Source organism: Rhineura floridana, chromosome 14 (assembly GCF_030035675.1).
Source record: "Rhineura floridana isolate rRhiFlo1 chromosome 14, rRhiFlo1.hap2, whole genome shotgun sequence".
Taxonomy (NCBI): Eukaryota; Metazoa; Chordata; class Lepidosauria; order Squamata; family Rhineuridae; genus Rhineura; species Rhineura floridana.
In genome coordinates this window covers 25911152-25935180 of record NC_084493.1, presented here as the reverse complement: position 1 = coordinate 25935180, position 24029 = coordinate 25911152, and the positions used below count along the sequence as shown (strand labels likewise).

The following is a 24029-nucleotide window of genomic DNA, read 5'->3' as shown; positions in this document are numbered from 1 at the left end:
CAGCCTAAATCTTTGCTCAGCAATAGACACCTTCAGTGAATTCTTGTGAGTCACCAATAGCTTCAATGGAAGGGATGGGTGAGAAATTTGATTCTGTTCACATTTACAGGTGAATCTGGCAAACTCACACTTTCGAAAACAGTATGAGAATTGAAACACAGCCATCCTTTGAAATTCACACGTCTCTGAATGTTGTGATGCAGTTCTTCAATCAAACAATACTTGGAAAGATGCATATATCAGGGGAGAGTGTGCATAAAAATGAATATATTTGTGATAATAACATCCAAAATGCATTATATTAGGATAAATTGCTTGCAAAAATGTGCACTGTGTTTATTCAGGGAAATTCACACTAAAATGCTGAAGAATTTACATGAGGATATTTTTTAAAAAATCACATATTGCTGCAGAAATTATTGGAAAAATAAGAAACTGAAATGGACAGATAATTCCATCCCTACTTCCAAGTCAGTGCGTATAGGACTGCAGACTTAAAGTGAGGAGTCCCTGCAACCTTTTGGATGGAGGAATGCAGCCCAAATCCTTGCTCATCTGAAGACCCCTTTCGTGAGCTCCAGTGAGTCACCAATGGCTTCAGTGGTCATGGCTGTAAAATAGGACTAAGTGCCCTTGTAGAGATCATGTGGCAACAGTAGTGTAGTGGCAAATCCAGAAGTGCAGGGTCCCTTCATGATAGTCATGCCACACCCCCTCATTCTCTTGCTCTCTGTCATCATCTCCACACTCCTCAGTCCTTCCTGTGCGTGCCTTCTCCCACAACAACTGACATTCCTAGACGTCAATCAGCATGGAAGGGGAGTGTGTTAGCTACCGAGAAGAGTCCTCTCAGCGGCTCTCTTACCTCCTTTCACTCTGATTGGCTTCAATCAGCAGGAAAGGACAAGGAAGCATGTTAGAAGATTCTTCTAAGTGGTGAACACACATCCCTTTCATGCTGATAGGCTTGTAGGATGCTGGAGACATAGGGACCCTGCTGGGACCCTGCTCCCAAAAAAGTAAGGGGTCTAAGACACACACCCCCAGATACCCTGGACAATTACACCCGTGTGGCAAACAGAACCCAGGACAGGATGCTGCAACCAAGTGTGTCTCTTTTATTTGATGAGGGTAGCAGCCTGATATGTGTTTCCAAACCCATTCTAGCCTTACATTTTTTAAGTGTACACTTCAAAAACCCCAAACCATAGCTGTTCACCCCTCCTAACGTCTCTCTCTCTCTCTCTCTCTTGGTTGCCGTTGGCTGTCTCTTTAAGAAGCCAGCAGCCCTATTCCCAGAAAGGAGGTGTAAAAAAACTTGGCAAAATCCACTGTTTTCATGAGACATGGAAGAGTTTTTTTTATGAAGCAAAGTCTTCAGTGTCTCCCGAAAACACATAATTGGAAGGGAGGGGCCTTGATCCATTTCAGGGGTCTGCTCTTCTCAGTTATGTAAGCTGCTTGTGACACCCCTCCTCCTCAGATAAGACTGGGCATTTCGTAGTCTGTAAACATGTCAGGAACCAGGGACCATTTCAGGACAAAGAGAAATAAAAAGGAAACACACGCACAAAACTGGGATATTTTTGGGAGGCCTGGGACAAATCAAAACCACTTTTCTGGCTCTCCCTGAGCTGGAGGCTGGACTTTGTCATTATTAATAACGTTTTTGGAATGCGTGAGTCTGTCAGGACCCGACACAATGTTTACACAGTTTTCTGGCTGAGTCTTGTATGAAGAAAGGAGGAGAGCCCAGTAAAAAGAGGTAAAAACAGCGACTTTTCATCCCTCGGCTTTAAGTATAGGAGTATTTTTTTTAAAAATGCATTTTACCCTGCAGCTGTTAGCTTTTCTGATACCATCCTGAGACAGTTTAAGTTTCTCTCCCTTCCTCCTGAACTAGATTGCTATGCACCCAGCAAGGGCCGGCTCTACCGTTAGGCCGAGGGAGGCGGCAGATGCTAAAGCACAGGGCAGCAGCAGCAAGGTTTTGGAGGCTGGAGCTGGGTGTGCCATGCAATGTGCTCTGTGCTCCCTTCGACCCCCCCCCCCGCTGCCCTCAGTTGTGGTGGAGTTTGCTGTGCTATCACTAGAGGTGAAGTAAAATCCAGCAGCCGGTCTGGTTGGGATCGGAGCATATGGAACTGGGATGGGTGTGGGTTTGTTGTGTGCCTTCTTCGCCATCGCCGCAGACTGCAAAATGTGTTGGGCCAGCCCTAGAAGAAACAACATTTTTGTGGGTATTTTGGTTGTTACTGTTTCCTAGAAAGGCCTTAGCAGGGGACAGGGGCAGTAGACATGTTTGTAGGACTATTCTAGAGATGAGAGGTAGACAAGATTTGTTGGCCTTTTGTGTTCATAGCAGAGATGGACAACCAGGAACCTGAGGGAAATAATAATAATAATAATAATAATAATAGTGTTGTTGTTGTTGTTGTTAAAGATTTGTTAGTTGCTTGCTACCCAAAGGGCATGCAGAAGGTCTCAGCTTCAATCCCTGGCACCTCCAGGTCAGGTTAAGAAAGGCTCCTGCCTGACCTCAGAGTGCTGCCACCAGTCAGTGTGGTTGCTACTGAGCTTGATAGACTAATGGGGAAAAGCAAGCAGAAGGGGCTGCATAAACCTTGACCCCTTGAAAAATAATGTTTTCTTCTTCTTTGGGGGAAAAGATGGAGGGGTTACCATTTTTTCTCTCGCTATGATGGAAAAAGGAGCCGGGCAGTTTTGAGAAGAGGAAACAAGTCCTGAGAGAAACATCTTCAGTAGCCCTTTCTCCTGCTAGTCTTCCACTCAAGATTCCAGTTTCCCAAACTGCCTATTAGAACAATTGGGGCAAGGTTACACACAACTGTGTGAATTGTTTACATGCCAAATTTAAATATTGTTATTACTATCAACAACAGCAGCAGCGACAATATTGTAAGGATGGAACAGGGCCAGTTGAAAGTCTGATGAACCTCCAACAAAGTGGTCTGGCCAACTCCATTGGATTCAGCCTCAGACTCACTAGTGTGTTTTTCTCTGTTATGTTTGTTTATTTATTTATCTATTAGATTTATGTCCTGCCCTTTCCCCCAGTAGGTGCCCAGGACGGCAGTAGGAGTGAAATCTCAGTTTAGAGTGTTTCGTAGATCAGCTTACCGATTTCACAGAACTCTGCATCTCTACACAGCATAACTAGGCATGACTTCTCAAGCTAAGATGTTGTTGCAACAATTTGACATGCTCCTTCAGACCCTTTAAGTAGTTTCGGGGTGGGCTCTCTCTGTTTGCACAGGGAAGTCTTCTCTGAACGATCAAGTGAGGACTCCTAGGACAAGTTGAAAAGCTGGTGCTATCTGTGAGTGGCTGCGCATCTGCCTGCATGTCCTTGGCTACGGTGGCACTTCATCGAGATCCTCCTCAGACACTGTCTCCGGTTGAGCCTGCAATTGTTCCTCTTCGAGAGGAGGCATGGCCAGTGGTAGGTCGGGTGACAAGGGAGGGCTGAGAGGATGGAAAGGGGTTGGCTCATTGTCAGATAGCATTTCTTCAGTGGTAACTAGAACTACAGGGGCGGAGCTGTCACTGTCCAAAATGCTGAAGCCTTCTTCTGTTTCAATCACCTCCCACTGCAACCCACTGGGCCTCTCCCCAAGATCCCAGACTTCTTCCTCCTCCTCCTGATCACTCCAGGAATTCTCCATCAAACCCATGACACAAAGCGACTTCTTGTGGGTTCCCTCTGAGTACGGCGGGTCCCTTCTACTTTGGTGGTCCCAGGCAGCAGAGCTGGCAGCAGCAGAGGTTGGTAGCAGCAGACGTCGCACTTTGAATCAATACTGGGTTTCTGGCAGCAGCCAGTTAAATTCCCCACAATGCCTCAGAGTGACACTACATCAGGGGCATTGTGGGGAAATTAAAATGGCAGTTCCCAGACCAGGGATGAGAACCTGTGGCCTTCTAGATGTGGCTGGATTACCATTCCCATTTCTCCTGGCAATTGACCATGGTGGCTGGGACTGATGGGCGCTGAACTCCAACAGTATTTGGAGGGCCACAAGTTTCCTACTCCTGCACCAGACCCAACATGGTTGTAAAGTAGGGTTGATCCTGTATCTTTAGGAGAAGAGAAAGTCAGCCAAGTGCAGGTGTTCTTGCAACCCTGTAATGGGGAAAACCACAAGGTGGAATTCTCCCTTCTCCGTGCACAACTTTTAAAGATACAAGCTGGGCCTGGCAACCAAGAGGTCTTCTGTATCTTTAAAAGTTGTGCATGGGGAAGGGAGAATTCCTAGGGTTGCCATATTCCAGTTCCACAAATCCGGGCAGGTTAATTTGCATATTATGCAAATTATTTGCATATTATTTGCATAGTATGCAAATATTTGCATATTAATATTTGGATTGTCCAGTTGTTTTGTTTTTGTGCCTAGGAATTACCACCAAAAACTGGGGAAAGATGTGAGAAATCTTTTTTTTAAGCAACATTTTCAGCCTTAAATGCCTAGACTCTAGTTTCCAACACTAGGGAGTATTTATTGATTGATTAAGAGAATTTATATCCTGCCCTTTTGCTGTTAAAAACAGAGCTCAGCACAGCTTACAAATATAATAAAAACAATAAAAATACACAATCAATATAAAAACATAATAAAAACACAAAATAGCAACAAACATAAAGTAAGTCAGGGCAGCAGCACGGTTAACCATAACATATACAATATATTGCAGAGATGTGGTGGGTGGAGAAAAACAAGCCAAAATGTTAGGAAAAGGAGTCTTTCACACCACATGCTCAGTTCTAAATACTGTTGCAGCAAGTTTTACAAGTTCCTCCAGTGTTGCACTGGTGCAGGCACTCAGACATTCAAAGTATCTGTATGTTTCTTAGGTTTTATAAAAGCAGAGCTTTGCTTAACTCGAAATTTCTCAACCACATCTACACAGGTTCCACCTCCATACTCAAAATGAAACTGGGCCTGGAAATGTGCAACAACCCCACAAATACCTTGCTAATTAGATTACCAATGCCAGGATGTCTGTCTTATCGACTACTCTCCTGCTCCCTGGGCATCATGAAAGACCCAGTCCCAGGCTCAGAAAGAAAATAAATATCTGGTCCTCTTCAAAGTATTGAGAAGCCTCTTGTTTTAATTGAAATAATAATTATAAATTCTTGTTCTTATCACTAACGGGAGTTAATTATCTTGCATATGCTGCTGTTGCTTCTATGGCTGTAACGGAGTGAGGTTAAAGATAAGTGAAATGCAAATAGGAAAAAAAAACACAGAAGGCAGTAACACTTTCCTAAATGTAATACCATACCAACCACAACAAGATTCCTATGAGTAAGGCAAAAAACTAAGCATCTCACAACCAGTCAGGATTCCTAACCAAAAACCAAAAATATGATAAATGAAGAAATATGTATATAAGCATGACTATCAAATATATTTATTATTTACACAAACTGTAAAGATATTTATAGTGCAATCCTAAGTTTATTTATTCAGAAGCAAGTCCCAGCGTATTCAGTGGGGCTTGCTCAAACAGGGACAGAACTGCAACCTCAAGTGATAAGCAACTTCATTCACACAAACCAAAATTCCGAATTATGCCACTTTACGCTGTTTTGCAACTGTTTATACTTGTTTTATGGTCATTGGATTTTAAATGGCTTTATTTCTTGTTGTGAGCTGCATTGGTTTCCAACCCTACCTCACAGGGGTGTTGGAAAGACTCCATACACGCACACGCACACACAGCAGATGTATAAATACATACAGGCCATATAATAGTTTATTGTCAAACCAGTTGGTCATTGCAGAAAAATCAGTATTAGTTTTAAAAAAATCAGTATTACTTTCCTACAGAATAAAAACTGTAATACCTAAGTAAGCCCTGCCTACTTGCTTTAAAATTGGACTGGAGACAGAAAGAGTTAGAACACAAACATAATTCTTTTTTACATTCACTCCAAAGTCCCATTGATTTTCAGCACATTCATAACATGTCTACTCAAAGTAAGTCCTATTGAATTCAATGGGATTTACTTTGGGCATATGGGATTAGCATTGCTTTTACAAAAAGCAAGTATTGGGAAGGTTTTCAAAACACTGCCCAAGCTCTGACTCCTGCACACAAGAGGAAAAAAAACTGAAATGTATATACTGACCCAATTTATGAGATTTTCAGATAAATGGGCGTGTGTGTGTGTGAAACCACCATTTTGTTTTCTAGACACTGCCTGAGGTCAATGAAACTGAAACACAATCCCTGATTGGCTGCAATGCTGAACGCGCGGGGTTAAAGCTACAAAGTGCTATAGTACAGTACTGCTTAAAGAAAGATTTAACAGTCGAGGGGGTGGCTGACGTTTTTATGTATATCTTGAGAACCGGACCACCTAGAAACTTAATTTTTTAAAAAAATTAAAGCTGAGAATCCGGGCCACGTAAGGGGCTAGCCGGGCGTTGGGTGACATGCATAGAATCTGGGTAAAACCCGGCTATCCGGGCAATATGGCAACCCTAAGAATTCCACCTTGTGGTTTTTCTCATTACAGGGTTGCAAGAACACCTGCACTTGGCTGACTTTCTCTTCTCCTAAAGATACAGGATCAGTCTCAGGCCAAGAACCTGGCAACCCTATGGAGGGGCTCAAGTTAGGCATCAATGGCGGGCTATGCTGTGGTTGTGTCAGCTGCCTAAGGGTGCTGAGTGCTGATGCTGGGTCTGGGCTGGAAGCAAGCAGAACTTTTGCTAAGATTAAAGAGAGGCCACGGTGGGGATAAAATAAACTTGACAAAAGGCAGGTTTATCAAGAAAAGCTATGAGCTGATGGAACACAGATCTTGCTTGCTAGCATCACAGGGCTTCTTTGGAGAGGATCCCAGATCTAATCCCTGGGCTCTCCTGTTAAAAGCATCAGGTAGCAAGTGATAGGAAGGAGCTCTGCTTTAGATCATGGACAGCTGCTCCCAGAATACAAGAGACAACTGAATGCAAGCAAGTCAATAAAGTCAAGGTCTAAATGAACACAATATATTTCTACCACATAGGCATGTAAAAAATTAAAAAAAGAAGTCTGTGGCTGGTAGCCATTTGAATGTACAGTAATGCCCCCCCAAGTCTTACATACTTTGCAACGCTGCCGTGCAAATGGAGTGTGTAGTATCACATAAATAAGTTCTCAAATATCTGGCTGCTGTGCTGATTAAATATGTCTTTCAAGTACCAATTACACCTCAGCAATGGAATACAAAGGTATAATAGCCCAAAACCTGGAAGTACAGAAGATGTAAGATGGTTACAAAAAATGTATTTTGAACAGAGCTTGGAAAAGTTACTTTTTTGAACTACAACTCCCATCAGCCCAATCCAGTGGCCATGCTGTCTGGGGCTGATGGGAGTTGTAGTTTTAAAAAAGTAACTTTTCCAAGCTCTGATTTTGAATAATACGTTTTGGCTTAAACAGTTTTCATCAGTGGCATTTAGTTGAAGGGCATCTCCTTGTGCGTAGGCCTATTTCTGGGGGTAAAGTTTTTCAGTTCTTACATATATTTATGTGATAGAATATATATTATGTTCATATATACCTTGACTTAACTTCATTCATTTGTCACCATTGATTGGGCAGGGATTACATCCTCTAGGTCTGGATTTGCCAGATGAGACAATGCCAGGCTAGGTGGACATACAGCCTCACCCAGTGTAAGGCAGGTTCTTGTTAGTGGAGCTGGTATTTCAACTCAGTATTCAGAGACGTCAGGCTATTTGAAAACTATGGTTTGAACTCAGGTACTACTAGGTGGATCTACCCTAGATGATTATGCGATCAAAGAGCCCCATGGGCTTTAAACATTTAAATAAAATATTATGGCTGGCCATTTTCTACAGCTTTCCCGCCTTGTGTAGGAAGCTGCTAACTGTAACAATATGCTAATTATTCTATGCCACTTGCATTAAAAAAAATCTTATCCAGCGTCTGGAAGACATAGAAACACAGGAAGCTCCTAGTACCAAGTCAGTGTTAGCTCAGTATTGCCTACACTGACCGGCAGGAGCTGTCCAGGGTTTCAGGCAGGGGTCTCTCCCAATCCTACCTGGAGATGCCGAGGAATGAACTGGGGATGTTCTGCATGCAAAGGCAGGTGCTTTGCCACTGAACTATGGCCCTTCTGAAAATTGTAATTTATAGTTTATAAAAACACACAGGCTCAGGCTTCGGCGAGTCTTCGGCGAGTCTTCAGAGGAAGAAGTTCCTCGTTTGGCTGGTAGTTATGAAGAGCGTCTATCTATGTGCTCTTGTGACCCTGACCTGGGATGGAGATGATATCTTTTTGAGAGTATTTCTGATTGATTTTAAAGGTTGTGATGGAATATAGCTATAGAAAATAGTTCTTAGGGCAGGAATGTGGATCTGTGGCCCTCCAGATGTTGTTGTTGTTATTATTATTTATTACATTTATACTCCGCCTTTCTTTCACCATGGAACCCAAGGCAGCATACATGTTCCCAGGCAGTCTCCCGTCCACGCACTGACCAAACCCAAACCTGCATAGCTTCAGCAAGGTGGTGGCCTCATGTGCCTTCATATCATAGCCTGGAAGTCCGTGTTCCTGGACTCCAGTTCCCATCACCCCTGAAAATTGGCCATGTTGGAAGGCCACAGGTTCACCACTCCCGTTTTAGGGTGAAAGCCATTTAAAGCTCTACAGATTGCCAACAACAAATTGAACCTGAAAGGAAATAGGTCTAGTGCAGACATTGACGGATGAGTGCTATGTGCTCCCAGTGACCTAACCCTTTCCGAAGGCAGGCTGAAGCTTCTGAACTGACATCAAGGGCAGCCCTATATAAAGTTAATTGCAGTAGAATAGTTGAGGAACTCTAAATGTATGGGTGTTGGTTACTAGTTATGCATCTGAAGCCTTCTCAATTAGTAGAGCTTGTAGAAAACAATCTTATTACGGTGGTGGCAACCAAATTTCAAGACTCCACTGGGAGTGTGCTCCACAATATGGTTGCTTCCCTAATGCAGGCAAACTACCTCTATTCACAGCTGCATTGGCCATCCACAAAATGGAGAGCGGAGCTTCGGATCTGGATCCCACCCTGCCAGTTGCCCATTCCGGCTCCAATTCCATGTATTGGGATCAATCCAGTAACCATGATTTCAGTGACCCTGGGGAAAGTGAGATCAAGAATTGACTGGAAACTTGCTGTGGCGTGATGCCCTGTTGTCTGTTGACAATACTTTTTCTTCTTGTTTTAGAAATGTAATCATCCCTCTTTTAGTAAGACACGCCAGAGCTACACAACCACAGTAGTGTTTCTTATTAGCCATAAAGGACATTTTGTCAGGGGTTTATATGATGCTTTTGAAGACTGGACTGAAACCATTAATTGCACCACTACTTATATCTTCAGTAGGGAGGGGCAAATATCAGATTGTGATTTTAAAAAAAGTTCTCATGAAAATTTATTGTATTTTAGTGCCAGCCATCTCCCAACTCCACATATTTGTATGCTATTTTTTCTAATATACACATTTTTGCAAAGCAATGTTTCTAAGATGATATGGTGATGATGATGATGATAATTAACAGAAGTTGGAAAAGTTACTTTTTTAAACTACAACTCCCATCAGCCCCAGTCAGCATGGCCACTGGATTGGGCTGATGGGAGTTGTAGTTCAAAAAAAGTAACTTTTCCAAGCTCTGGATATTATTATTATTATTATTATTATTATTATTATTATTATTATTATTACCTGCCCTTCATCAGCAGGTACCAGGGCGGATTGCAACAGTTAAAATTCAGTGTTAAACAAAATTAGATTAGAATTAATGCATGCTGGCATGCTGTTGTCTCTCACATATGCATTTCTGTTAACACTTTACCTTAGCATGTGCATTTTTGTACACATGACTTAGCTCGAGAACTGCATGGCAAAATTCGGAGAAGTGGATTTGGTAAGCTCACCTTTAAATGCTAACTGAATTGAATCCCTCCCCCATCTCTAATCTTCAGATTTCCTTTTTGTGACTTCCACTCACCTTTTCCTTTGTCTACTGGCAACCCAAATGATCAGGGGGCTGGACTGACTTCACAAAAAGTGAAGGTTACAGGGTTTGGGGCTTTTGAGCTGAGAAACGAAGACAAGCAAGGAGGACTGTGATAGAGGTGTATAGACAATGATGCATGGTGTCAAGAAAGTGAATAGAGAGACTTAAAAAAAATAACTTAAAAGGTTTTTCTCCCTCTCTTGCAATATTGGAACCCCAGAGATCATCCCATGAAGCTGAATGTTGGGAGATTTGGGACAGAGAAAAGGAAGGACTTTACTCAGTGCTGGGAATCAACCACAGGGGAAGGCTATTTCCACAGGGAGTATTTTTCAACTCAAGAGCCAAATTCCCTTACAACGGTGGGGGGGGCAGATGACAATGGTGGGCTGAGCCAGAGGTAAAAGTGGGCAGAGCAACAGATGTGACTCTTACCTTTGTGCACTAAGCTACATTCCAGCCACACAAAAGTCAGAGCTTTCTACAGATGCACATCTCTCTCTGTCCTCCGTCCAGGCAAGCAAGAGGCATTGTTGCAGCTCAAGGACACGCTCCAGCCAGCCAAACACACTCCTGGAGCAGGGCCAGTGAGGGGAGTTGCCTAGGGAAAGTCATGAGGGCCGGATAGAGCGGTCTGGAGGGCCGCAGCTGGCCCCCAGACCTGAGGTTCCCCACCCTTGGGCTATTGCCCTCAAGCCCTGTTTCTGGGATTCCCAGAGGCATCTGGTTAGCTACTGTGGGTAATGAGATGTTGGACTAGATAGGATATTGGCCTGATCCAGTAAGAGTCTTAGGGTGGCCATGTATGCATTGTCAAAAAAGAGGAATTGGAGAGTTCAAGGGCATGCTTGTGTAAACAGGTTCATTTTCCAAAGGCAGCAGAATTCCAGTACTGATGGGGCCTCTCGTATTCCAGCAGGCAGGTCTTTCCACAGCTTGGGGGCCACCAGTGGAAAGGCCTGCCTCCGTATCACCACAAGCCAATAATCATTCGACCTCAACAATAAGCAAGTGGTTTGCAAGATAATAATTTCCTGTCTCCTTTCTTTCTGTTGTTGTGGCAGCTAAAGGGGGAGAAGCAATGGGTCCATGGTTCTGCCTGTTAGCAGCACTGCTCTTCATGGGAACCCAGAGCTGCCCAGAGGTCTGCAACTGTGTAGCAAAGAAGAAATATGGCCGCCACATTGCAGACTGTTCTTACAGAGAACTCCAGGCTGTCCCCCTCGGCCTGCCCTCCAACGCAACGACTCTTACCTTGTCTGTTAATCACATCACCTCCCTGCAGGCAGACTCCTTTGTGGACCTTACTGACCTACAGGCTCTGTGGCTGTCATACAATGAGATTGGTGCCATCGCAGATGGCACCTTTGCATTCCTGGTGCAGCTGAGGGCCATTGATGTCAGCTACAACCAGATTGTGGACTTCCCCTGGGGAGACCTCTCCAACCTCACCACTTTGCAGCTGTTGAAGCTCAGCAGCAACCGCTTGGAGAAAGTCCCGCCAGAAGCCTTCCGCACGTTGAAGGACCTGCGGTCCCTCTGGCTGAGTGGCAACAAGCTTGCTGTCCTCTCCGAGGGGACCTTTGATTCCATGCTTCTGTTATCCCAGCTGCAAATCAACCACAATCCATTCAATTGCTCCTGCAAGGCCTGGTGGCTGAAGAGGTGGCTGGAGGACACTTCAGTGTCTGTCCCGGAGAAGGAATCTATCACGTGTGCTGCCCCTGACAAGCTGAAAGGCCTCATTCTTGGGAGATCCTTGAAACTGGACTGCATGATTCCATCAGTCCAGTTGGCTTACCATTCCAGCCTGGGCAACAGTGTGCTGCACGACCGACTTATTCTCCGGTTGCACTGCAGTGCTGTGGGGAAGCCGCCACCAGAGATCAGGTGGAAAATCCAGACGTCCACTCAGAATGTGGTGATTAATGGACCAAATGTAGGTGAAGGGGGCAACTGGCTTTCTGAAGGGAACTCTGAGCAGAGCAAAGGGCGCTTTCTGGTCTTCAAGAATGGCTCCATGGCCATCTCTGAGTTCAGTAAGGAGGATGAAGGTATTTATACCTGCCAGGCCCTTAATGACGTTGGGTCTCGTGAGGCCTCGGTCAATGTTGCTTTGGCCGGCTCAGAGAATCCTGCAGAAGGCTTCCTCCAGAACAACATCCAAGCCAGCAAGCCCAGAACCAAAGCTTGTGACAAAGAAGAGCTCCTTAAACCTGACGAAAAGGTTGTATTGATCTACCTTACTCCTATAGCACCAAAGGCCAGTAGCAATGGAGGGACCCTATGGGAGTCGTGGGCCTGGGCTAGATTGTTTCTGGTTTTGTTGCTGGCTCTTTATAGTTAAGACTAGGGATGCAAGAAGGCATTATTTCCCATTCCATAGTGTATTTGTTGCATCATCTTCTGCTGAAAACTACATTTTTTGTCTTGCTATCTAATGTGGTGAAATAACTTATGTAATTAATTATGTAAGTTACGTAAGTTACATTGCCCTTACATTCTTCCATTCCATTCATTTCAGTGCAAAGGAAATACAATGCACATGGGAAAAAAGAGGTTATAAATGATATATAGTGTGCAGACAGAAAGCAGCAACAACAACAGCAAATACCAATCGTATTCACTGGGTTGATTTCTGTTCTGAAGATGGGATGAATAAGTAAACATTGGCAATCCTCCAACATCCCTAACTAGGATACTTGCAATCCAATATAGTGCTTCGGAATGTAGTGCTGCATTATCAGTGGCATGACTGAAATATATATAAAACGTGTCTTCAAACAATTCTGAGTAGGTCAGGGATTCTGCCTTAATTATACAGCCACGAGAGTGGCTGTATACTATATCTAGCATGGATTTTTCACATCCTGCCATGTTACATTGAAAATAACCCCCATGTCATTCTGCTGCTTCCCATAAACTCATTTCAAAACAAAATCTTAGAAAATTTATAGTCCTGAATTCAGAAACGCTTGCTTAACAACTTTCTGTTTTCATGGAAATACACAAAATACATAGAGAGAATCCAGAGTTTAAAGTCTAAAACATGAGTAAAAAAATCCAGACCACTGTTGGACTTTTTTCTGCAGTGGTCTCATAGTTTGTTGAAATTAATAAAAAATCAGCCATGTTCACAGTTTACATGTAATCCTATTACTGACCTTGCCCCATATTCTGACCTTCAACATCTGCAGTTTAAAAGTTAAAAAAATGCATGGCTGATTTTTAATTAATGTAAGAAAATTAACATTGGAGTCTATGATAAGCACAGTCATGCCCAGTAAGAACCAACTTGTAATCCAGTATTGTGCATAGGAATGTAGTGCTGCATTATCAGAGGCACAGCTGAAATATATATTTCAAACAACCCTGAGTAGGTCAGGGATTCTGCCTCAATATGATTTATACAAGACAGTTCTGAAGGTGGTAGAAACAAATGCCCGTCCATTCATGAATGTATACATGTCTGGGAGCCTAAGCTAAAGCTCTTCAGTCTGAAAGCCCAAATTCTGTAATTGGAATCTGCTCTTGATCTGGCTGCCAACAGTGGTGTAGTGGAGAGGGAAGGCAAAGTCAGAGCAGAACTGATGACATCATCTGCCAGAGTGCCAGGGAAATCAAAGGATCCTTCTTGCTCTGGCAAGTGAAAGAGGTGATAATGGGGCTTTCAAGTTTGCCTGTGACAGATTAACCTAGAGGAAGTCAGAGAATAATCAAGCAGAGGCTGAATACATCCTCCCTTTTCTTTGATGGGGTTCTCAAGCCATGCTGATCCTAAAAATATTGGTTATACTATGCTGCTTTCCAGTGTCTAGCTGCCTGCATTTTCCACTCTCCTTGGGGGTGTGGCTATGGGGGCTGTCATGATGAGCTCCTGGACTTGAAAATGTACCACTACACCTTTGGTTGCAAAGCAGACTTAAATCAGCCTAATAGTCATTCCTACTTCCCAGGGAACCTTGGGAATTGTAGTTCTCTGTGTAGGTATTAGGGTCTACTAACAGAATCTTCAGCAAATTAAAATCCTAGGATTCTCTGAAGGAAGCCATGGCACATGAATAGAAAACTGATAGAAGTTTGTAGGATAGGGGTGGAAAGATCTGTCCATTCCGGTTCTGTCAGTTTTTCATTTTTCTAGTCTTAAATTTGGTTCTCCACATTTCTGCAGCAATTTGTGATTTTTAAAAAATCCTCATGAAAATTCTCCAGCATTTTAGAGCCAATTTCTCCTAATAAACACATTGTCTTTGTAGACACTGTGAACTAATGAACACATTCTTTAAGCACTTTCTCCTCATTTAATGCATTTTTGTAGCCATTGGTTGGTTGGCAAAGTGCATAGCAAGATTCAAATAAGTGCACGTTTCAAATGATGCCTGTGTTTTGATTCTCAGGTTGTTTCGGAAAGTGCAAATTTGATAGATTTGGCTTGAAATGTGAATGGAATTTCTTGCTCAACCTTACCCCAGGGAGACTCTGAAAATGGGACTCTACTGTCACTAATGTTACCATCTTTTCAGCACAGGTTAAGACATTCTTGGTTGCCCAGACAGTTTAAATTGTTTTTATGGCCTCCCTTCTGTTTAATCATTTTGTATTTTTAACTCTTCTCAGTTTTATGGTTGTTTGAAAGATATTATGTTGTATTAGTATTATATTGTATATTACTGCTGTACACTGCCTTGGAATCTGTTGGATGAAGAATGGTCTAGACATTGTTTTAAATCAATAAATCCATCATTTTGGGTCATTGGGGGAAGCCGAAAGTGTGGCTCAATCCAGCTGCCCAGCCCTTGCTTAGCATGGCCAGGTAGACCCCCCCCCCCGGAGCCCATTGTCAGACGAGGTGCCCTGGCTCCCACCCAAGAACCATGGCTGGTGTACTTTCTTGTAAGTAAAGAAGCCAAGCGTTATTTTTTTAGTAGACCTGATGGTATAAACTCAGCAACAGGAGAGAAGCAGAGAGGAGTCCTTTGGCACCAGGGATGAGGCAAGGATCAAACCATCTCAGGAGGGGATCTTCAGGGTCCCCTTATGCAGCTCAGGGATGAGGCCAGGAGGCAGGACTCCAGGATCAGGAGCTGCAATCTGAGACTTCACAGGAGCATGACGTTGTCCCAATAACTGGTCCTGCCTATCTGCTGCTCTTTGAAACGGAGGCAGGTTCAACTACTTGCGATGTCTTGACAAGAGATCTGGCCTGAAGCTGATGACAGGGAATTTTGAGGTTTGCTGGACTGGGAGTCCTTGAGGAAACTGAAGACACAAGCTTGCAGCAGAGTTAGGCCTTTATTGGTTATGTGCGCAGTCAGTCTCCCTTGAGTGGGCAGAGAGCTGCAACATGGCACTGTGTGCCTGGGTTTTTTATATATTCCAGGGCAAAGACATTAGCATTTCCCCAATCAGGGGGCTACACATCAGCATTGCATAGGCATTACATCAGCATTACATAGACATTGCATGAGCATTACAATGTCTACATTATGTTCTGGTCAATTTGGCAATGTTCAGCACTTCACCTACCAGTACATTTTCGCTATGAGCTAAGCATTTCATTTAATGCAATCCTTTATACATCTTGGAGAGTACAGGGATGTTCAGTGTTTGTTCAGTGTTATCTTTTAGAGTTCAAGCTGCACCATACATACCAGCACAGTCAGGGGAGACAGCTCCAAAGAGAAAAGGGTTCTGGCTGGCTACTAAACTATTAAAATATTATAAACCTTTATAGCTTTATAAAAGAATATATTTTGCTTATTCTTTATATATATTACTGGGCACTCTTTCGTGGGGTCTGGGTCTGCTCCTGCCTCTTAAGGTGCCGCCATTGCCTCGGAGACAACTTCTGGATTTCCTCCTCCCTTGACAGCTCAGTCTGTGCTGTGGAGCTCCCCTCCTCCCTGGCAGAGCAGGGGCCTCCTGGCGTTGGCTGACCCCTTGTTCTTCCCCTGAGTCAGGAATAAGGGGACTTGCAAGGCTTCCAGAGAGAGGGTCTCGATGGAATGGCCTGTCTCTGAGGCAGAGGCTTGAGTGCGAGGGCTCTGGTTCATGGCCTCTTCCTCCCATTGGTCATCCTCATCAGAGTCCTCGGGGAGGGCCATGCAGAACACTGCTCTCCCTAAAGCCAAAGCTGCTCCTGTGCACAGGCAGTAAAATAGACATGTTTGTGACCCATTCTTTGTCCTTAAATGAAAGCATATTTCTTTGAGGAATAGCTCATGTTTGAAGTGGCCCTCAGGTTTAGCAGACACATGGGTTGCATACAGAGGCCAAAACCATGAGGACTAGAAGTTTGCTGAACAAAGTAAAAATGCAATTCTGTTGCTTCCATAGGAGCTAGAAGATACTGAGCTAGAAGTGATATTCTACAGTTTTGGGGGTTGTTACAGCCAATCTAGAGATCTCTAGGTCCTGCTGAGTAGAGCAAGGTGCTGGTTGTAGGGTTGATAGTTTGAAGCTGGAAAATTTCCATATGGGTTTATATCTCTCCATGTGGCAGAAGATGAGGCAGCTGCAGCCCATTCCCCCCTTGGCCATATCACCTCCCCCTTCCCAAATTTGCCAGAATTGATCAGGGAGACTAGGTACACCATGGCTGCAAGCAACAAAGAAGAGTGGAGAGCAGGCCTAGAAACTGTAGCTGCTTTATCTGCATCTACACTGGGAGAGTGAACAGCATATGAAGGTTTTCTGAGGCAACCTCAGCTTATAGTAGGGCGACCACCTGTGCATCTCTCTCTCTCTCTCTCTCTCTCTCTCTCTCTCACACACACACACACACACACACACACACACACACACACACACACTCACACTCACACTCACTCACACTCACACTCACTCACACTCACACTCACTCACACTCACTCACACTCACACTCACACTCACACTCACACTCACACTCTCACACACACACACACACAGAGAGAGGGGGGGAATGCACTACTAAGAAGAGGACAACAGAAGAGACAGATTCCTATACCAGGTGCCTATGCTAATATATATGTCTAGATGCAAATTTAGAAATAATTGCTATAGTTTCCATTGAAATACAATGCATCTCACCATGGAGGTTTGCAGGATTTTTTTTCCAGAGATGGGTGGGCAAAGAAAAACACCAAAAGGAGGGACCTGGCTAATTCCTCATACAACAAATGCGAAGAACAGTGTCCTTGTATCCACACCATACGTTTAAAACACATCCAACACACATTAAAAGCATGTGACTCCCCTTAAAGAATCATGGTAGTTTGTTAAGATTGCTGGGAAGTTGTAGCTCTGTGAGGTGGAAACCACAGTTCCCAGGATTCTTTGGGGAAAGTCGTACACTGGATGTGATTTAAATGTGTAGTGCAGGTCTAAATGAAAACAGGGACTCTGGGAATTACAGTTCATTCAGGAGGGCAACTGGCGGTCTTTCCTCACCCATGGATGCTCATGAAACTCATTATAGTAGGGAGGACTGTGGTATGTGCCTGCTCAGTTCTGCTGCCCAGGTGCTGATGGTTGATGGGCAGCTTCCTGCTTTGCCTTCTGAAGGTTCTTTATCTTTAAACCAGCTGTGGACCAGGCCCTCCTCAACTAGAGAAGTCCTTCAAATAGAGGACTGTGAAGTTGGATGTGTGGCTATCTTAAGACGGAGTAATTTTAGCTGACTACTGATGACGACGAATATGCTGCTTCAGGAACAGTTTATACAGTTGTATGTGTTTATCTGCTGTCTGTTGTTATCAGAGATGAATTTAAAAATTATCTCATGCATCTTAGAATGCATCCTTGCCCACTTGTATTAGGGGAGCCTCTTCTGAGTTCATGAAACTTTCTTTCAAAATGCCAGCTTTCCAATAGGAACAAAGAAGAGGGACCTGGAACAGGATGTTGCAGCATGGAGCATTCCTGTTCAGGAATCTGGCCCGCCGGCCACTCTTTTTTAGACTACTCAGTTCCACCACCACTCTTAGTAAGGCAGCATTCTATGTCCACTGAACATGCTCAGTTCTCATTGGACTGATTCCATTGGGGTTCCCCATTAGGATTTTTTCTCCCAAAGGGGTGTTTTCAGTTCTTCTGGTTTTCCTGAGCCTGCAGATACGTCTCTCTTGTGTGCAGATGGTGCCATTTTGGATATGTATGGACTACCATTCAGAGACCTACTATCAGTATATATAGAATCATAGAATAGTAGTGTTGGAAGGGCCTCGATACTATGTTTATGAGTTGGACCAGATGGAACACCCAAATCAGTAAATAGCTTTTTCTATCCCAGGAAACCGTGCATATTGAACCAAAATCAGTCATCGTTTCATTTCCAGGTCCAGTTCAAGGTGTTCATATTGCTTCTGAAAGCCCTAAACTACTTGGACCCTAAATATATGAAATAATGCCTCCTTCTCTACAGACCCTCTCAGGTGTTAAGATCAGTAGAGGGAAACCTCTTGGTAGTTCCTCCACCCTCAGAAATTCAGGTGGTGGTGGTGGCCCAGGAGAGGACATTCTCTGTGACATTCCCTAAGTTGTGGAATTCCTTTCCCAGAGACATGAATCTGGCACCTTCCATATGTACTTTTCATCATATGCTGAAAATGCACCTCTTTACCCTGGCTGCTGATACTTGAGATATATATTTTAGGATCCACCCTATTTTTGTGGCTCTAATTAATTTTAAACTGTTTTTAATATTGTATTTTTAAATTGCAGTGACCCACGACAATAAGCTGTATTCATGAACAACAATTTAACACTGCCTACAGAAGTAGACACATGTTCAAAGAATCTGACTATCTTGTTTGAATGCTACACCGAGACTAAACACCATATTTCCAGGTACTGCGGTTGACATATGCAAAAAAAAAAAAAGAAAAGAAAGGAAAAGAAAAGACTGCAATTCATTTTAAACTATTATCAACCATTTTTAAAAATTGAAGAATCTGCCTTCTACATCACCATCCAAAGACCAAACACTGGGACATTAAATGCACCTTTGCATAAAATGTGCATGTTTTTTAAAATGCATCTTGTATCCGCTGAGGAGTGGGACTGAAAATTAATGGGATCAGAACAGGCACGGAGAAGAAATGTAACCATTTCCGTTCCTGCTGTGGTCCTGAGAAAAAATCCCTGTTCTGAAGCTGGTATTTGCTTTGGAGGAAAATAAATCCCCTACTGGCTCCAACAGGGGATTTCTTCCCAATGCAAATAGCACCTTCCAGACAGGAATTAACTTCGGGAGACAAGAGTTAAATTCCCCATCCGTTCCTGTTATGATTTTATTATCAGGCCTCCACTCCACCCCGCTGATGCAAGTTGCATTGTTAGAAACCCTGCACTTTATCTGCAAAAACACTTCTAACCTAATGTTCCAGTTTGGCCTTAAGTTATTTTCACCGAGCAATTTCATTCCTCTCACCATTTTATGATTTGGGGGCCCAGGCTTGATGAAACATCATCCACACAATTAGCAATGGTATGAATGGCTTTTAAACAGTTAATAAGGTTGTGTATGCACAGCAGTGGATTTGATGCGTGCATGTTTCTCACATTGTCCGTACAACATCAGCTAACCTGAGCTTCCTGCATTTAATTTGGATTTTCCTGAATCGTGGATAATGTGGTACACAAAAAAAGTCCAACATAAAATCATGTTACCCAGCGGTGAAGGTACCAAATCATATTGCGTGCCTGTACATGTTTACATGTGTGGTGATGTTTTTCTGAGTGCCATCTATCTAACACTCCCTACTTCCATTGGAGACACACTCCTCAGTGGGCTGCCAGTGACACCCCTTTTTAATAAAACAAATTAAGCTACTGTTTTGTGCCAGTTTGGTATACTGGAAAACTTGCATCTTAAAAAAAGAAGGTTGCTACACAAGTAAACCAATACCTGTGCATATGCCTACACTGTACCTCAGATGTCTGGAACTCAGGGAGGGTGGGGGGAGTACTAATTGAGGGGAGGAAGGCAACAACATACAGTGTGAATGCACCCCATCAAGCACCACCCACAAGTGTGAATGGGAAACACTGAGAGAGAGAGTTCATTTGAAAGTGTTTGTGGGTGGATGAACGTATACAAAAGCCCACAATGGAAAAATCAGATCTGTGTGACTCAATGTGTGCATTAACACTCTGGTGCATGTTACCAAATTCTTCCAAGCTACACAGGAAGTGGATTGGACTGTGAAAGACCAACCCAAATTGTGTTTGCATTTTGACACATTTGTAGGGCAGTACAATATCTCAGAGAGGAGGTCGGGTCTCCTGCTCCCCTGGTGCATTCACTACAGCTGCCCAGTTTCCCTGCTTTTAAAAATTTGATAGAAATATCTGTTAGCTATAGGTACATTCTTAAACTGTGATTTTTTTGCCTATTAGTGAATATTCTTATGCCCTCCAACCAACTAAAGGTTAGGGATTGTGAGCTCTCCAACACTGAAGGCGTTTGAGAGGCAGGTGGACAGCTACCTGTTGGGTATGCTTTAAGCTGGATTCCTGCACTGAGCAGGGGGTTGGATTCAATGGCCTTACAAGCCCCTTCCAACTTGACGATTCTATGACTATTTATTTATTTAAATAGTCCTAGGTCACTTTTTAGCCTTCAGAAGGCAAGCTCGCACAGCAAAATATAAAATGCCTACTCCCCCCACAAACCCTCAAAGCAGTAATAAAACAGCAGCTGCCCCAGAAATGATGTCTAGAAAAATGGTCCCCTTGAGAAATGGAACAGGAGATAAAATGACAAACTGGGAATGTTAAGGGATGTCAGCAATGATCTGGAACTCTATTTGCTCTGTAAACACCTTTCTGAACCTGGCTGGCCTTGCTGGAGCCAATATGGTAACACAAGGTCCCCCCCTCCCCAAGTAAAGCCTTTAGAAAAAAATCAAATGTAATTGACAATGAGCTGCATTTTGAACAGAACACAAATTTCATTTCATCTCCTGAATGGAGGCCATTTCCTCCAGTGCTGTGCTCATAGAACCCACTGGGGGATGATGCAGCTGTCTTGTAAAACAAAGGCTGGATGTTCTTTCTCTATACATTTTGTGTGTCAAGGCTGGCAGCAGAGGATGGCCAGATCGGGCCCTGGCCAAGGGCCCTGGGGTCCAAAGGAGCCCCTGAAGGGCCCCTCTTTAGGATGGGCAGGTAGCACTCCCATTCTGCAATCCGCAGCACTGTTGGCTCCCAACCCTGCCATGGATCGCAGAGAGGGAGCTCCCAGGCACCCTCCTACAACTGTGCAGATCCGCAACGCCCGCATGCACGCCCCACCTACCTCTCCTATTGAGGTGAATGCTGGCCATGCTGTGCACATGCCTGCCATCAACCAAGATGGCGGCAGCTTCCCTAAGGGGCTGATGTTAGGAATACGCGCAGAGCATGGCCAACATTTACCACAATGGGAGAGGTGGGTGCGGGCAGGTGCTGTGGGCCTGGAGTAGGCTGGTATCCAAGGGCCAAGACATGCCTGGTGCTGGCCCTGTTGTGTGTGCTTCTAAGACCCCATCTGCATCATACATTTGAAGCACAATTACACCGCAGTCATGGCTTCCCCCAAAGAATCCTAGGAGCTGTAGTTTGTGAAGGGCCCTGAGAACTGTTAGGAAACTGTTGGGTGAGATTCAATATCAATCTCACTGTGCCTCCTTCCCCAGCTAAATTAGGAAGGAAAACACATTTGCACACAATGAGATCTTTGGCCAAAGGTTCCACCTGCACAAAGCCACCCTCAGTCCAACCGAGTGACAGCCTTGGTCAGATAGACAACTTTATTTGGGAAGCATCAACAATTTATAGAACACTAGGGCACGGTGAACAGTAAACAGATGAAAGAGTCATCAAATGAAGCTGTAAACAGACATAATAAAGGAACAAAAGGCACATTTTCACTCTTCCTGTCTTCCTGTTCTTAAAGTTATCACCCCCTTCAAACAGACACTTTGTAACCAGTGGTTAAATGCATCTTTGAAATGCGTCTCTGCAAGGAACATTCTCTGCCTTTGTTCTAGATACAGTAAGGCAGTAAGGCAGTTTCAACAGATTATAGATGTCATTGCTTTGCTAAGAATTAACACATACTTAGCACAAGTCTAAAAGGATAGGGAGAAATACATTTTTTTTATAACAAACATAAACCTCAGAAGAGGGAGAATTCAGATCCAGAGAAATTGCTTCTGAGGCACTCATATTTTCCACGCCAACAATCTGCCTTTTGGTGCTTATTGCGATCATAGAGATCCAATCTGCACCATTATTACAACTTATGAAGACCATAGGCTTTATTTACTGCTTCCCTGAAAGTGAGGAGTTCCAGCGCAGAATGGTAAAGCATGAAGATATTAGAGGGAAGCAGTAGGTGAAACAGCACATTAGTAGAGATAGTATGGCAAAACATGAAAAACCAAACAGCAAATATTTCACCCACCCCCAGTTGGGTAACCATGAAGTGAGCCAGGGAAAGAGATCAACGTTACTTTCACCAATTCCAGATATAATGTCACTTAAACTAGTAATTTTTGATTCAATTGATGTGAATTGTCTGATAGATTAAAGCAACACATGCCTTTAAATTCCTCATTTGATGTTCTAATGCATACATGAAAGTGCATTTTCACAGTGAGCTAAGCATCCCAGCCTTTCTGCAATTCTTTCTACATCTTAGAGGTACCGAGATATTCAGCACAGTGTTATCAGTTGTTTTGGGTACAAATAGTTCCAAACAAACCAGCATGGTCAGGGAAGTCAGTTCCAAAGAGAAAAAGATCTGGTTTCCTACTAAACTATTAAAATGTTATAAACCTTTATAGCTTTATAGCTCTATAAAAGAATGTTTTTGCATGTTGATTATATATTGATTAAGAGAAGGATAGCATTACAAAATTGCTGGGTGCACGGTAGCATTAATCATTAATCCTAACCCATTCATACCTTTAAACTAAAGAGATCAAAGAACCCTATTACCATAAAGAGTGACAGGTAAGAGAGAAAGATTACCTCTTCTAAGCCCTGAGTGGGCAACTGAATACAGTTGAAGCTATGTGAATTTCGGCTGGAGCTATGTGAAAGAGCTCTTGTCCAAACCCAGGAACAAATCTCTTGGTCCCAAGGTTTTGCACTGAGACCCATAGTCTGTCCTTGGTTCTGTCCTTGCAGTCCCTCTTTTCAAACCTTGTTTTAAAAGACTTTCCTGTCTCCCCCTCCTGCAAAGGAGGGGTCTGGGCATCTGGTGATATTGTGTGTGTGTGTGTGTATGTATCTGCATGTATATTTCTAACTGACCCTGAAAAAACTAAGGCTCTTTCTAACGAACAATGGAATTTACTGTGGGTGGGGGAAAATTTGCCAAAGAATAAGATAACGTTTATGCAGAACATTTATGTAGCAGCTTTTCTTAACTCTGCCCTTGTTTTTCTTCGCACAAAACCTCTGGAACGCATCACCAGCCATACCATCAGGTGGGGGTGTGTGAGAGTGGGGGTGGGAGTTACGGCTCTTGGCCTTGCACCTCCTGGATTTCACTTGAACCAAAATGGGGTTAGCTAAGCTGTGACACTCCCCCCTTTTGAAAGGCATACTTATACAGATGTCCTTTATACAGATGACCTTTCACACCTCAGTCACGGTCTTGTCTCCCAGGCTCTAATGCTGACTTCCATTCGGTGTAACTGTGCCATTTGAGACCGGATCCATATTACAAGGGCCATTAAGACAAGGACCAGAATTATTTGAAACATCAAAATCACCACAAAGGGGTGCATTATAAGCCTCCTTTGGCATCCTCTCCCCAGTCAAACAGGGAATCTCACCATCTATGTTAAGTGTAGCTTGCTCTCCTAAGTGTTTCACTACTTCTAACTTTTTCTAAAACAGGGTGAGAAAATAAATAAAATGGGTGAGAAAATAACTATGCAATGGTTCAAGATAAAGAATAAAGAACAAAGGCTATAAGGCTATAAAGGTCCAAGATTCTACATT

The 24029-nt window shown here is 43.5% G+C and overlaps 1 protein-coding gene across 4 annotated transcripts; it reads left to right on the top strand.

Moving 5' to 3' along the window:
• The first annotated feature begins 1481 nt into the window (after positions 1–1481).
• Positions 1482–15752, top strand: LOC133369853 (immunoglobulin superfamily containing leucine-rich repeat protein-like). 4 transcript variants are annotated; one of them, XM_061595542.1, is made up of 4 exons: positions 1482–1765; positions 3278–3463; positions 9920–9958; positions 11116–15752. In XM_061595542.1, the coding sequence occupies exons 2-4, from the start codon at positions 3454–3456 to the stop codon at positions 12396–12398; spliced, it is 1332 nt and encodes a 443-aa protein (XP_061451526.1). In that variant the 5' UTR covers positions 1482–1765; positions 3278–3453; the 3' UTR covers positions 12399–15752. The 4 variants fall into 4 exon arrangements, with proteins under 4 accessions (XP_061451526.1, XP_061451528.1, XP_061451527.1 ...); XM_061595544.1 differs by lacking the exon at positions 9920–9958 and adding an exon at positions 3639–3786 and having other exon boundaries at positions 1483–1765; XM_061595543.1 differs by lacking the exon at positions 9920–9958 and having other exon boundaries at positions 1483–1765; positions 11116–15751.
• The last annotated feature ends 8277 nt before the right edge of the window (positions 15753–24029 follow it).

Coding starts and splice junctions, on each gene's coding strand:
- LOC133369853 (XM_061595542.1), top strand. Junction 9,959..11,115: donor AATTCGGAGAAGTGGATTTG/GTAAGCTCACCT, acceptor TTGTTGTGGCAG/CTAAAGGGGGAGAAGCAATG.